General features: G+C 37.8%; 1 protein-coding gene across 1 annotated transcript in view; it reads right to left on the reverse strand.

Annotated features, from left to right (window-relative positions):
• Positions 1 to 240: 240 nt before the first annotated feature.
• The window catches only part of LOC131572829 (tryptophan 5-hydroxylase 2), a 50,261-nt gene continuing 33,985 nt past the window's right edge, over positions 241 to 16,516 (reverse strand). Inside the window, exons 9-11 of the mRNA XM_058826212.1 lie at positions 9,466 to 9,561; positions 1,305 to 1,438; positions 241 to 1,209 (exon numbers count right to left, since the gene is read on the reverse strand). Of these exons, the coding sequence (XP_058682195.1) occupies positions 1,035 to 1,209; positions 1,305 to 1,438; positions 9,466 to 9,561 (405 nt within the window). The 3' untranslated portion in view covers positions 241 to 1,034. The remainder of the gene's footprint in view (positions 1,210 to 1,304; positions 1,439 to 9,465; positions 9,562 to 16,516) is intronic.

A 16,516-nucleotide genomic window follows, 5' to 3' on the forward strand; every position in this document is an offset into this window, starting at 1 on the left:
TTGGGTGTCTCTATGATTTAATCACACCACAAATATTCTAGTAACTGAAAATCATCTCAACTATAATTAAATAACAACTTCCATATTCACCCTTTTATATGTTCTGATACTGGTACGGTGTAGACCCAGTCAAGCATGGCCAAGCCAAGGCTGAACGTGGAATAATAAGGAAAGGCAAATTATGCCTGAAATACAAGAGGAGTAAGTTCAAGACACAAGGGAATGTAGAATACATACAAGGATGTAGAAGGACTCCGGATTCACATGTAACAATGAAATTAAAACAAGTGCTTCCTATTATTTCCAGATTGCATTCTCAGAGGAAGCACTCTCAGGACTGCCACAGGTAACATGTGTGAACTACAACTACCTTTCTACATGAACTGTCAGAGGTTTCCTTTTATTACTGTGGTGCAATTGTTCAGCCATACTGGACATTTGTCAGCTGTGGGTTCCTGTAATGTATAATCTTCACAGACCTTTTAGTACCAATACATATCCTTCCTGATCTCTGATACCTACTGATATATAAATTGTATTGTTCAGTCACAAGAGACACTAAGTTCCATAACATATATGGCAAAGCAATATCTTTACCACTAGAGAAAGAAATGTTTTCTTACAAAGAAAATTAAAATGTTGCAAACCATTTTTTTTCTGGATTCTTATGGAAGGGAAGAGATAATGAAGAAATAAACTCAGACGTAATGAAATCAGCAGCACCATTTCTTATACATTGAAGTGAATCATTTTATGGAAACCAAACTGTTGCCAGGAAAGTTTTTAATGGTATACTTGTACATGACATTGTGCTGAAGAATTGATGACTATATTCTGCCACATTCCATGTTTCATTTACAAATTAGCATTGCCTTGGTTTTTGTGCATATTACAGTTAGACAGAGCTACACAATGATGCAAGCCGCAGGCCAAGCTGTAAAGGGAAAACTGATGGTTCTGATAAATTCGCCATCTCATGTGATGTAAGTGGCTACATACAGAGCAACTGACAGCAAATCACAGTGCCAAACATATCAAATCCCTAAATATCTGTTCATTTTACTTAGAGCATCACATACAGTGTTTAGATCACTGCGGAGGTCCTGGACAACATTTTCTATACTCCTGGTATCCTTCAGAATCTCAATGCTTTGCGTATATGGATTGAAATACACAGAGAAGGGACGATTGATTGATTTGGCGAAGTCTCTGGAAGGAAAAAAAGAAAATTAACTTACTTTTTTTTTTTCCTCAATCACTAAAGAAGAGAAAATTAGATTTTTGAGTCAGGGAAAATAATTTACCTCATCTTTTCTTTGGCCTCTTCAAAACTCTCTGAAACAAAGTAAACTTCCTGGAAAGTAGTGATAAGGCATTCTTGCAAACAGGTTGTCTTTGGATCGAATGTTTTCACATTTGCCTTGTCAGAGAGAGCATGCTGCAAAATACAGCACAGGATCTGTTAAACTGGATTTTGATATTGCATTGCATCTACATTGGCTGTTCATATATACAGCTTTTATATCACTGTCCTGTATGTTTCTCACTAATTGGTAGCCCGTCTTGTTTTACATACAGTGTTTTTTCTGTTTTAACAGCAAACAGAATTTGCTGTTTAAAAAGCTCTTACTATGGGAGATGGTTTTCCCCATAATAATTAAATAATAAAGAGGATATTAGAAATGCACTTGCCATGAACACATACAGATGTATATGTTCAGATGGAAAAAGGAAAATCATCAAATAACCATTCTTGAAAAGCTATACAATTACAAATATGTATGTCCCCAAAATCTCATTTAACTAACAGAATTCATCTCCGTCTTGTTGGGTAAATTGGGTCTGAGTAAACCATTCATGTAATCTGTACTTTACATTTTCAGGTCAAAATCATATGCTATTTTGCTGACAGTGAAAGTGAAACTACATGTCTGAAAACACATTAAATAATAGCAATGTACTGCAAGACAATGAACTGCATTACTCTTCTGCCGCACAACCTGAGCAACAATGCTTCACATAGTACTGCAAAGAGAAAATAACTAAACAGATATAGATAAGTACAGAAGAGACATTGGGCAGATACAGCAAATGCTGCTACGCAGAGCAGAGATTTCTGATTAACCTTTCTCTTTATATGACTTGCACAAGTCTCTAGCAGAACTGAAAATCAGGTACTTAAACATTTTCCAGGACAACATTTTCTAGCTCCCCTTTCAACCTGAATACTTGTGTTGGCTTTTGGATCTACCTTATCTTCTAGAGCACACATATTTTCATTGTCAGTGCTCTGTTACAGAAGTATAAGGTGAGGAAGCAGAGCATATTTAGGTCACCTTTCAACCTTCTTTAGTCCCCTGATATCTGTATAGATGAAGCTATGAATGAAAAGCATAAAGAAATGACAGGGAGGAAGCAGATCCCTGAGGTCTGAAGGTGCCTCTGATTTCTTTACTTTCTATGTGCATGGACATTCTTTATAGTGGAGTAAAGTATTAACCTTAAGGTATTCACCACAACTTTTATCCTTGGTCTTGCTTATGCTCATTCCTAAATCCCTGTGAAAGGCTCTGAAAATATCATACTAGATCTCAACCTGAAGTCTCCAAATAACAGGACAGAAAACTGGAACAAGAGCCTCTTCCTCCCACCTCCTCTCTCTCCAAAAATAAATACATGAAAAATTAATGCATGGAATCTTAAAATGTCAGGGAATTAACTTTCTTTAGTACATGTATCTTTTCCTTCTCACAAGGTTTGCTGTTTCTAGCCAGCCATCAGCTTAACAGGTTTGAAAACAAATATTAAAAATGGTCTCTCAACCATCATCCTCTTCTAAACAGACTGCAGGAACAGGCTCACCTTATTAGGCCCCTTCTATATCCCCGTTGTCACTTTCTCTTTGTAGAACCATGTTGTGGTTAAATGCTTATAAATTAAGGCATTTACCTCCTTCTATCAAAATGAATTTAGCTTTTTTCACTTGGAATTATAATATATTCCCTGGGAGGATAAAAATCTCCTCTTAAGATGCCTTTGTACTTCAAAACTTGGAGTGGGCTGAGTGAGGTTGATTCCATGCAGGGAATCGAGATTATGATACAGGCCATGATTTCATAGGAACTGACTAGTTCTGGCTGATGGATTCTTTCCAGTACTGTGAAAGGTTCAATGGAAATGATGATGCTGTCAACTTTTCTACTTAGTAATGGCCTCTGTTGGGCCAGGCCTAGTCCTTGGGACTGAAGTTATCAGTGGTGAGAAGGGATCCAGCCTGTGGCTCCTGCATTGTGAACAACTGCTCTGCTCACTGAGCCCTAATTTCATAAAAGGAGAGAGTTTAAATCCCTCTATCACAGGGGACGTCCTCTGAGAAAGCCTTTCTAGTTATTCCTCTCAGGTTATCCATGAAATGAGTCGTTCTTTCTGAAATGATCCCAGTTTAGTTATACATGAACAGAGCTGCTTCTTCACAAAGGAACTCTGCAGAGAGTGGAACATGAAGACAGCAGCACACGTGCACCCTGGAAACCAAGGGTAAAGTATTCAGATATGCCTTCAAAATTAGGCAACAACAGATCTGTTATTCTTAGGATTTCAGTTTGGAAACAAAAAGTGTAAATTCTTGTGAATTCCCACCCAAGATATCTCTGTCTCCCCTCCAGGAGAAATTCTTCTGGCTCTTAGATGTAGTAATTGTCATGGCTACCAAAGCAACGTTTCCATCTTTTCAAGTCTGGATGGTGTTTTCAAGTTCCACAGCCTGGCATCTGTAACGTGCTACTGAGTTGACATGCTGACACCAGCAATGCCAGAGTTCAGCACCTGAGCCTGCAGACAAAAACTTCAGAAAGACCATAAACTATCTAGTGTGAACTAGAATGGTCAAGACACTGACTCAAAGATGACCAGAGCATTTATCAGAAACTTTACAGTGCTGTAAAATGCAAGTCCTTGGCACTGTCAACATTATGAAGTACATAATCTCAACAACAACAAAAAAAGAAATATCTGGTGAGTCCAAAAGCTTTCAGATTCTGGCCTTAACATTTAATACATGTTATTCACTTATGGTTTCGTTGGACATTCAGTTCTTTAGTGAAGTCAAATGAGTAAGTACCTAATACATATTTCTCCATGAGGAAACTCAATGTTATCCACCTCCAATGAGATGTTAGAACTAGCACTCACATGGAAAATAGCTTTTGTTAAAACAGGGCATCTCACTGTCTTGTGGATCTGTGATAACTGTCTCTAATGGCCCATTCATACAGACTGTACTGGTAATGCTAATAAAACTATTGGTGAATCCTCAGTTCAAGAAATAAGAATTTGGAGTGAAACTTCAAAATCGATCATCACTGATTCTCAGGAAAAGCAGCAGTATCAGACAGCTTAAGGATTAGACAATCATTTGTACTGAAAATAAGCACAACAATAAAGAAATGCCTCCACTCCCTGCCAGATGAAAGGTTAAAAGAGTGATTGAGGCACCTAACCACAGGTCTCTACGGTCTAGGCTGTCTGATGCATTGTACAGAGAATGGAAGATACAGCACAGGATTTAAAGAAGACTTTTACACGTTTCTGAAGAGGCAGCTGGTCAGAAATACTAGGGCATGTCAGATGGCACCAGGCATTTACAACTGTGAATCATTTCCTAAGTGACCACTATCACTGACAGATGAAAAAAGAGTTTGGTCTTGTAATTCCTCCTATGAGTATAAAAATGGATTGCAATAATACAACTCAGAGCTTTTCAATTTTGAGAAAGAAAATAAATGAAACAAAACCCAAAAAGTAAAATCTGCAGCTAGCAAGGGGAAAACTTGAGAAGAGTTAAAAATACTGCACTGTCTGAGAAGTACAGGAGGTCAGAATAGGAACACAGGTGAGAAGTTGTGTGTGTGCCAGTACTGATTTTATCACCTTGTTTTCCCAGGGGAAGTACACAGTCTTGAAAAACATGCTCTTAAATGTTTTCCTTCTTGTCTACAAAATAAGTTGCGAATCTGAAAATGTTCTGATATTACCAGAAAATTTTGTTCAACAGTGTAATTTTATATATTGTCTAGAAAATACAGAAAATCTCTCTATTCAAAGATTCTTAAAATGAGCATCTGGGATCCAGGAGTTGTTTTCTTCATCCTCTTCAGGAAACAGAGCCAAAATTTGCATTTGAATCTTCTTGGTTATAAAGTCTAATGCTGGCACTTCTTGAATGATTATTAAAACAAAATAATACAATTGGATACTGTATTTTACTTTAAAAAGTTACAGAGAGAGATTTTAAGTCTACCTCTCTGTTCAATATAGAAGCATACAACAGGGATGTATGACTTGATCTACAGCCAGCTGAAGTTATAGGAGACTCCTTTAATGAAAGAGTTCAAGAGAGCATCACACAAATTAAATGGATAAAAGGTTCCAAAGACATTTGAACTGCTTTTTAGAAACACTTTTAATAATTGAAATGTACATTACTTCCGCCTTATCTCTAAGCCCCAAATATATACTGTGTAATAGTGTTAGCTAGAGTTAACCTGACTATATTAGGCAGAACATTTTATAACTACTTACTGTATTATTCGATTCCTCCCAGGCTTCATTTTTAATCTTCTCTTTCTCCTTATTTTGTTGTGCTTTTAATTTTTTTTTTTACTTTATGCTTTCAGAGCATGCACATAAGGAGATGCATTTTTCATTGTCTGAAATTTTAGATCTAAATACTGAGTGGGGAAAAAGATTTCAAGGGAATCCTATATTGATAGGCTGATGCACACATTTCTCTAGCTTTTACAGTTATTTGTTACTAGAGCTGTTGACTAGATTTGTGAAGTGTAGCAGTGTAATACAGAAACAGGGATGACTGAACAAGCCATTCATTCCTCCAAACAGCCCAAATACTGCTCACCATTTCTACCCTGCAAATAGACTCATGAATTTCTAGAAATTTATACAAATTATACATAAAGTTTGCCACAATTTTATTTCCTGTGCATACTGCTGCATTGAAAAGAGAGCTGATAGGGACAGAAGTTGGAAAAAGGCTTTTCTTCTTGCTCACAAAAGCATATTAATAAAAAATGCCTGTGCAGTCTCAAGGGCACCCTCAGTAAATTTGAATAGAACACCTATTTGGGCAGGAGCATTGTTCTGATGGAGAACAGGAAGGCTCTGCAGAGGGATCTGGACAGGATGGATCGATGGACTGGGGCCAATTGTTGAGGTTTAACAAGGCCAAGTGCCAGATTCTGCTCTTGGGTGTCATCAACCCCAAGCAGTGCTACAGGCTGGGGGAAGAGTGGCTGGAAAGTGGCACATCAGAAAAGGACCTGAGGATGCTGGTCAACAGCAGCTGACCAGGAGCCAGCAGTGTGCCCTGGTGGCAAAGCAGGCCAATGGCATCCTGGTCTGTATCAGCAATAGTGTGGCCAGCAGCAACAGAGCAGGGATTGTGTCTCAGCACTGGTGAAGAAATACCTCAAGTTCTTGTCCAGTTTTGGGCCTCTCACTAACAGAAAGACATTGAGGTTCTGGAGGGTGTCCAGAGAAGGGCAGTGGAGCTAGGGAAGGGTCTAGAGCACAATGATGAGGAGCAGCTGATGAAACTGAGTTTGTTTAGCCTGGAGAAAAGGGAACTCAGGGAAGACCTTTTAGTTACCTACAAGATTATAGACAGGTAGGGGTTGGTTTCTTCCTCCAAGTGACAAGTGACAGAAGAAGTTGAAATGGCTTCAAGTTGTGTCAGAGGAGGTTTAGATTGGATATTAGGAAAACTTTGTTCACTCAAATGGTTGCCAAACATTGGAGTAACCTGCCCAGGAAAGTGGTTGAGTTACCATCCCTGGAGGTATTTAACTGATGTGTGGTTATGGAACTTGAGGACATGACCTAGTGGCATATCTGGCAGGGCCGAGTTAACAATTGAACTTTATCATCTTAGAGAACTTTTCCAACCTAAACTATTCTATGACTCTAAAGTCAAGGTAGCAAAACTCAATATTTAAAGATCTGCCTTCCTAGCGGCAGGGATACTTTAGAATTTGAAATTCTGTGGGCCACAGCATCCCCTTCTAAAGTATGGCAGAAGTTATTTCTGAAAGGACATCTTCACTCTGACACCAATGAGAAGTACGAGTGTTGCACACATGAGGGGGACGTGTCACGGCCATGCAATCTGAGTCTCCTATTTATTCATCCCCACTCACCACTGAAATAGGCAGCATTGTTCTCATCATTTGCAGAGCAATTGCTGCTATCAATAAGGATTTCAGTTACAATCAGGATCTCAACAACAGTCTATCAGCATGACCTTCCTCAGGTCAAGGAAGAAATTTGCCCTCCCAGTAGGTACTAGGAGGGAGACTGCCTTCCCAAGAAACAGTAGAGTGGCAATGGCTTCATGCAAGGCTGTGCACCAAAGTCATGAATGCCCACATATTCTCCTTCCTAAGCACCTCCCTGATAATATCCTGCTGACAAGAAGAACATTCATTCCAGGATTGTGGTCTAGAAACAGCTTCTTCTATGGTCATTTTATCGGAAAACTTAGTAGTTTTTTTGCATTTTTTTTCCTTAACTTTTACCTTCTTTTCTACCCTGGAGCACACTTCCACAGACTTGAATATTTTTCACCTTATCAGTCCCTTCATGGAGACTATGTCTGCTTGTGGTATGGTGCTGTTCTGTTCCCACAGCACACAAGTGCCTAATTTCTCAGTAACTGAAATTTCTAACTTAAGTTCGGTTTATACAAGATCTGGTGAAATTTAGTATCTTATGATATGACAAGAGGTCAAATCAGATGATCTAGTAGTCCCTTCTGGCATCATATCTACAAAATATATATGTAGTATAAAAGAAAAGTATATAATATTATTGACTTATGGAAAAATTATTATGATATATATCTGGCCATAACACTGTAGCAGATCAATATAGTCCATTAATGTGCAGATTATTTAGCTTTTAGTGTTGCTTTGCAAAAGAATTATTCTTTGCATTTATACTTTGAGTTTACTGCTGAGCAAAGAACACAGATCTAGGGTCACAAATGTGTGGTACCAAATATGCAGACTTGACAAGAATAATGTATTTGTTTACAATACTGATGGTAGAAGATTTATTATGTTCTTGACTATTCATTTCCTCTTTTTTATGCCCTTAGATTTTGTAAATGATATGGTAGGTATTTTCAGGGTCATCACCTAGAGACCTTAACTGTTAGTTTGAATAAAAGGCCTGATTCTTTACAGAATCCTTCAGAGTTTGGGGCTTAGCACTGAATGTTGCTGAGCCAAAGGAAAACAAGTGGGACATCTTCATCTCTTTTCATTCAACCATCTTTGCACTGTGAATATAAAATATTGCCAGACAGATATAGAATTCTTCTGTGGCTGAAGTATGCACAGAACTGAGAGCAATTCTAATGCAATCAAAGAAAAAACACCGGAGAAGGTGATTTTCTTCAACATTTTTTTTTGTTGAAAGTATAGCAGTTCTACTAATGAGCTTCACCACAAATATTCACAGTTACAGGTAAAACAAACAGCAAAAAGGGACTGAAATACTCCTATTAAAATGCCAGGTAGCTCACTGAAAGCCAGCCCAGGAGGGTGGGAAGGTGTTCAAACACAAATAAACAACAGATATATTCCAAAATAGTTTTCAATACTCTTCCATATCTTACTAAATCCAAGTGTTTACCTGCAAAGCCACCAAGAGCTCATCTGGGTCTCTAAAGATAGTACTCATCCTTCTCTTTACCCTTCCCTCCCATCTTGCTAACAGACAGATGTATTATGTCCCAAAATACTACAGCTGTGACAAAATATCTTCTGCCTTTCCCCACGTTTTCTAGGCATTAAAAGAGGCAATAAATTATCCACTTCAACTACTCACACCATGCAAGGTTAGACACTTTCACCCTTAAAAGAATAGGGCTCTATGTATTATCACACAGGCAAGTTCCATGTGAGTTTATATGCCTTCCTAAATTTTAAATGTGATTAATCTACTAAAACAAGACCTTAATGAATGTTGTTCTTTTCATATCAATTATGAATCCACTCAAGTACACTGGATTACTTAGAACAGAATCATGTCTGATTTCTAACATTTTTTGTGGGTCTTAGAAATATGTGCTCCTCATCCAAACAAAGCTTTTAAAGCCCAAGGCACTCTTACCTGTTAGAACCCTTGAGCCTCCTTTGACAAGAAATGAAAATTCAAACAGAAATCAGTTTTTTAGTTTATAGTTGCTTTGGTACTTTGGGCCTTACAAGTCCATTTCATGCTTCAAGTGCCAGCTGATATTTCAAACAAAGCTTTTAGGTCAATACTATATATTAAATACAAGCTTTTTATCTTGAGAATTTTAACTTTTATTTTAAAGTCAATATATTTATATTCAACTATTATTTCATTAAGATTAAAAATTTACTATGCTTTAAGGGTACATACCTTTAACTCTCCAATAGAAGACAGAAGTCCTGCCCCATAAGCACGCAGTTGTCCTTCTTGCTTGCACAGGCCAAATTCAATTGTAAAGAAATAGCACTGCAAAATACACAGATATTCAGATACAAATAGTATAGTTGCAAACAGGAACTGCAGCAATAACAATCAGTACCATATTCACTCACCTGTCCCACTTCTTTAGAATTACCTACATTGAATATAATCTCATATAAAGTATATTATTGCTGTTAAGTAATTTAAATGTCATGTTCAGCAGAAAGGAAGTTTTGCACAAAAATTTGGGATTTTGTTCTTTGTCTGGGTACCCAAGCAGTTCGCAGGAATAGCCAGTTAGGAACAGACAAGCAAGATCATTTTTAGGTATCAAAGGTGCTGATAGTAACCTACCGAGATTTTTGAAACCTTCAGAAATAAATGAGATGCCTTAAAATAAAGTCCTGCAATGTAGTTAGTCTGTCTAGGAAAATCTGAAGATCTCTAAAATATATTTCAGAGCACTCAGTTTTAAACTCAAGATGATATCACTTGAAACTCTGCAACACCCTTAAGAGCTGTCTTGAGTTAGAATGAATTTACTTATATGTATGTGCTTCAGAGCCTTCTTGAATCGAGGGCTTAGTCTTCACTAGATTTTACTCTGTCAAAAATAAAGAACAAATATGGCATTTGCTTCTTAAATTACAGAAAGAAAATTAAATTCAGTCAAATGTATTCACTTGACCAATTAATTCACTTGAACAGTAACAATGGTTTTTTAGGTCTACATTCAATCAGGTAGCATATCTGACCTGTAAAACTGGTGACAAGCTGTGAAAAGAGATGTGTTAAATCAACATAACAGTATTGTATCTAACTTTGTTGTGCCCACCTAATGAAGTTAAATCTTAGGAAGATCATATGAAGCACTGACAGCCCACTGTCCACTAAATGCAAAAGATCACAGTCACTTCTCTTCTTGTGGTACTGAGCTTTACTTTGTTTTGTGACTTTGGTTTTGTGACAACACATCACATGCTTTTACATATTAGATCAAACAGCTGAGATTAAATAGTAACTATTTCTATATGTGAAGATTTTAGGAAGTTGAGTTCTAAATTATACAAAATTATTGCACATATATATATACATATCCCTATATGTTTGTGTTTATTACATTATCTGATCATTTCAGTTTTTGTGCAAAGGGGCATAACTCCACTGAACCTAGAAGAATTACATGTCTTTGCAGGAGATATGAATTTAGGATAAGAAATTACCTAACATTTTGTACTAAATTTTAATTTTTCTAAGTAACTTCAGAATAAATTCTAGTACAATGTTGTTGTTTTTTCCATTCACTTCCTCCTTAACTCCCAACTCTTCTAGACTGGGTAGCATATTAAATGTAGAAGACCAGACATTAACAGCTCTTTTAAGTTCAACAAATCTTCAGAAATTCAGAAATTATTAATTTCTTAGCCTCATAAAAGTTTCTGTAGAGCTAGTGATTCATAAAGCATAACACTATTCAGAAGGGTATAATAAAAAATAAATAAAAACATGGACCCCATGTCTGATCCAAACCTGCTCAGTCAGCTGAGAAGAAGGAACAGTGGCAGAGACTTCAAGTGTCTCAAGTCTGATTCCATCACAGTAGTCAAATGCACAGATAGCCATAAAGGGAGGTGGAAGCACAACATCATCAAACAAAACAAAACAAAGAAACAAACCCAAAAAAGTCTTATTTCCATCTCTGGCTTTGCTATTGACTCAGGTAAATGAAGCTGGCATAAAATTTATCAATACATCTGCAGCTAATATCAACACTTAGGAGGCAGGCAAGACAACTGGTTTCCAAAAATACCCCTGGGACAAACAGCCAGGTACACAAAATGACAAAGGCATCTATCACAAAGAGTACAAACTTCGTTTTCCCTGTCTAAATATTTTGCAAGAAGAACTATCAATAGGCCACAGTTCTAGTTGTGTACATGCTGACACTGTCAGAAATTACTCATCTTTGCACTTACATCCTAACATCTTTGAATTTGTCCTCCTCCTCCTCAAAGCTCCTTAAAGGAATCTATCAGGAACCTATTGTAGTTCTTATGATGTGAACATTAACATTTTGACAGACATATGGCAGGATTTGTCTCCTGATAAAACACAGTGATCATGGTCATTCTCATTCTTAAAACCAACAGCAGCTAAAAAGGAGTCTGGTGTTTGTATGTTTCAGACCTATAGGAGCAGCACTTTGTCCCCATATGTGAGGCACCTTTACTGTTGACCTCTCTGAGGCTGAAGAAGACCAAACCAATGTAATGCTGCTCCCAGGAGAAAGTCAAATGCCCACTTAGCAATCTATAGGGCCTGAAGAGAAAAGGAGGAGAAGCGTTCTCCACTCTGAGGATGTGCACTCCGGGGGCTGGAAGGCGCAGAAGGCAGAGAGCTAACACAGACACCGGAGAGAGCAATCCCTGCTGTCCTGGGTGAACAGTATCCTGCCCACCAGACAGGTAGGGCTTGATCCCACTTCCTCCTTGATGGATACACAGTACATAAAGAGGGAGCTTCTTTTACATTAGCTCCAAAATTATTATAATTGTTACTGTTATGAAAGGAAGTCATATTTATGAGCTCACGCTTGCTGGTGAGAGCCAATCTTTAGGATTTATAAGACTTGTACTCTCACTATAACTAGCTAAAAGAAAACATAAATGGCAACATGTCTGCCTACTACTAACTTGTGGTATCAGACTATGGCATGAAGAAAAGCCTTTCAAATTAAAAGCTGATTTATGAATTTGCCACATGCAACAATTACAATTTTGTATTTATAAGAGCCCTGCTCAGTCAAGAAAGTGCAAAGCTCACCCAATGCTGCCATCTTCAGATCGTTAGTCAGCAATGCACGATCCCCCCACCCCACTCACACACGCAAAGGGGGCTCAGTGCTCTAGAGTTTGCAGGCTTCAGTAAGTTGTGTTCTCAAGCCTAAAAACATCGAGGCATACTGATGAGGAGTTTAAATATTAACTATATAGCGACACTTTTTATAGACCAGAAACATACCCCAGTAAATGCATCCCTTTTTATGGTAAACTACAGTTCTGATACTCTATATTACACAGAGGATAAGTGCACTGGAGTGGGAGTGACTGAACAAAGCAGTGGCTCTTGAGATGAAACATCTTTTGAAGCCTCACCTGATGACAAAGTTGATTATTACACTGCTGTTACATGTAAGCTGGTGAATGCAGGCCCAAACAGGGGCATCCACGCTCTCCTGCTCTGATTTGAAACCTTGGACATGTGTCTGGCATGTTCCCTATGGCCCCAGATATTTGGTTCCTCTACAAACTACAGCAATATCTGGTTATCTGCCTTTACTTTCATTTCCACCTTATCTTTGGGGTAAAGTGTGTCTTTCCTATACACAACCTGTAGATAGGCTCTTGAAGTAGGAAAGGTGGCTTTCCATGTTGTATAAATCTCAAAGAGCCTTGCAGTAAAATGCTGCTCTGTTAGTCAAATCAGCAAAACAAGATGAAGAATCAAAATGCCAAATGAGGGATTAGAAATAATTTTTATACCAAGTGACATCAATCAAGACTGTGGCAGGAGCACAAGACTGTCTTCAGTATCACTTTATTCTATTTCTCTTATTTATTCAAAAATATATGAAAGATACTTTACAGTCATGCTCATGAAACATTATCTAATGGGTTCAAAAATTATTCAACAGATGCATGGAAGAAAATCCAATTAAGTGCTATAAAGTACTAATATAGCAGATTTCTTCCTTCAGAGCCCTTGGATCAAAAGTAATTGGCAAGTAAAGCAGTACATCAGGAAAATACCACCGCATGGCTTTTGACATACACTGTCCTGCAGATGTCTGCAATTGCCTGTGTCAGAGACCAGATACTGGGGTAGCTTGTCTGGCCAAGTGTATGTGTGATCTCAGGAGTCAGATCAGTTATCCTGCTATTGATAGGAAAGATATAGAGAACATCAAGCCCTGGCAAACCCAAACCTGGTCTCTAGAGTAAATTCAGTGTCTCTTCTTTACATTCAGATACTGTCCTGCAATAAAAACTGGACTACCATAAGAAAAAGAAAAAAATCAGTGACAGCTATGACAGCTAACAGAAAAAATCGTTATTTGAGGGTGCTTAGATATTTTCAAAGGCAGGAAAAAAGGTCTGATAGACTCAATTCTCCTCACCTGTCTGGTTTCTAAGCCTTTGAAAATCTCTTCTCACACCACATCATTTTGCATTTGAGAATCTCCCTCCTGGGACCTCCGCAAAGAGCTTGTGCATGGTGTTGAGCCCTAGTGTCACAGAGTCAGTGGTAGAAAATCTGACTTGTTCATAAAAAGGCCTTTCAAGCCATTTCACTTTGCTTAATTTTCTTATGGTATAGCTGGAGACCGGTACTTGTGTTCAGTTGGCAATTTTCAGCACAATGTATAGCATGAGATTTTATCTGTCCTCTGAAAGTACCTTATGAAAATGTTGTCAGGATGAGTCCTGAGAACACCAAGCATGTCAAGAGCTGATTCTCGTGTGCTCCCTGCCACAAGATGGGAAGAATGACAGCTTGTGTAATTGCATGACTGCAATCCTGGTACGTGGCCAGAAGACTCACCACTACATGAACTGCCAATGCCATGGGCCTACAGCCCCAAGATGATGTGCAGTAGCACAAACAATCAGTTTATATGTATATAAAATTAGTTGCCATGAAGACGATACAACTATTAATATATGTAAGTACTTGAAAGACCAGTGCCAAATAAATATCCTTAAGAAAATATATTTACCTTGTTTCTACTGGATTTCACATTTCAAAGGATACTTGAATGGACCACTCAATTCAAATGCATGTGATATGTTCATAATATGCAAAGATTAATTCCTCTTTTTTTAGGAGTCCTTTGGTATTTTAGTTCTAAAAATAATCACCTAGAGATTAAATCTCTCATATAGTTGTAACTATCTCATAAATAAATAATTATATACCACTGAAAGAATTTTAAAAATCCCATTGTTAGAAATTAATCCTAAGAATTAATGAAATAAAAGTATTTTTATTCCACCTGTAAAAGGTGTTCAAATTGCAAGCAACTCTCAACTCAGAAATAAGTGTGACTCTAACGTGCTTTCTTCATTCAGAGCTGGTGTAAATAAATTTTTGAATAGTTGCTTATTTTTCAATCTCAAAAACATCAATAGTCACAAAAAAACCAAAACCCAGCTGTCATTTCACATTTGACTGAATTATTCAAAATTCACAGTCTGTTGAGTAGTATCAGGAATGCTCTACTACAAGAAACAGATAGATGGAACACAGGTAACCCAGGCAACTAGCCAATACAGCCCAGTGTTGGGATCCAGACCTCCAGCAATACCAGCTATTTGACAGCTATTCATGCGGGAACATTATTGAGTAGAAATGCAGGGAGATTTTTGAACAACAAATAAATCTCATGATGAGCTTGTGAATAGATCAAAAGCAGAGAAGGAGTAAAATTCGATAGCCAAGCCTCATTACAGATGATTCACCTACCTCTAACAAAGACAGGAACCCTATTCACAACCAACAGCATTTCTAAATAAAAAAAAAAAAAACAACAAAGTTTAATTCTTCAGATTTATCTTCTTGAATAATATTGTTTAGTCTGCCACTTTGAAAAGCATTTAGGCTCAGTGAAATGAGGTTTCCTTCCGGGATTTCAAAGTGAATATATATAGCAGAAGATTCCTTTTCCCCTCATCTCTCTTCTTCACATTCAGACCTTTCACTAAGGGTGAATGCTTGGAACAATCTCTTTATAAACAATAGTTTGAGTAGATGTGGTGCTGCTCATTAGAGCACTCCGGGATAGGCACACACCAGCCTTCACATTTCTGTTGACAGTCATAGCACACAGTACCACTACATGCAAATTCCTTTAATGCATGGCTTGATAAACTCAGAGAAAGCATAGTGTATAGTGAACTCAGGGGGGACTTAACCCCTCATGAATATTTTGAAATTATGCTTGTTTTTTCAGGAGTTTCTGCAGAAAAACGCATAATGGTAACCAAAATAAAATTATCATCATGCATTTGTTAGGGAGCAGAAAATATCCCTCAAGCAGCTCAAGTAAGGAGGTAACACTGTATCTCCAACACTGGGGAGCCCAGCCAAGACCAGATAAATCTGCATGGCAGCTGCCAGCCTTGCAGGTGCAATATGACTTCAAGAACAAGACCTGGAGAACACTCCAACTAACTTTGTTAGTAGGATATATTCTCTTAGTTTAGTTATTAGGATAATGGGATAATATTCTCTTGAGAGAATATTTCTGTTGTTCATTCTCACATGAAGGAGGCCCTCTTGCTACTCCAAAGAGCAAGCAGAGAGAAGCACTTCTGGGATTTTTTCTGCTGTTGCAAAAGAAGTTGATTCCCACATAACTAAAGTCACATAATATCCCACTCCATGTTTGAATTACTTCAAAGTAATCTGAACTCAGGTTTTCTCTGTGCAAAGATGATTTCTGTCCAGCCCACTCGTTTTATCTTGGTCAAAAACCCTGGACCACTTCGGAGGTGAAGAATCAGGAACCTCAACACTTACCCAGAAAGTCTGGTGTTTCCTGGCAAGGCAGGAGCTCCCTTCCACCCAAGCTAGTGGTCACAGAGATGGTGCAAAAGATCAATGCCCCAAAAAAGCACACTTTCTCAACACTGCCAGAAAAAGAACTCCTAGCTTTTTCAACATAATTAACTAACAGTGCTGAAGCTTAACATGCAGCTAAGAGGATGAGACCACTGAAACTAGAAACTGCTGCTTAGATTATTGTTAAACATAAGTCATTGAAGCCCTAATGCTTTGTCCTTCCTATTTCCCCTTCCCTGTCATTTGACTCTTATCTAGAACAACTTCTAAAACCTGGGGGTTTAAGGTTTATTAATTTCATGTGGAGTTATTAAGAAAAAATGATGTGCAATAATGAACCATTTCCTTTCCACTTTATTTTACAACATATAACACAAAT

This window comes from Poecile atricapillus, chromosome Z, assembly GCF_030490865.1.
Source record: "Poecile atricapillus isolate bPoeAtr1 chromosome Z, bPoeAtr1.hap1, whole genome shotgun sequence".
NCBI classification, from domain to species: Eukaryota; Metazoa; Chordata; class Aves; order Passeriformes; family Paridae; genus Poecile; species Poecile atricapillus.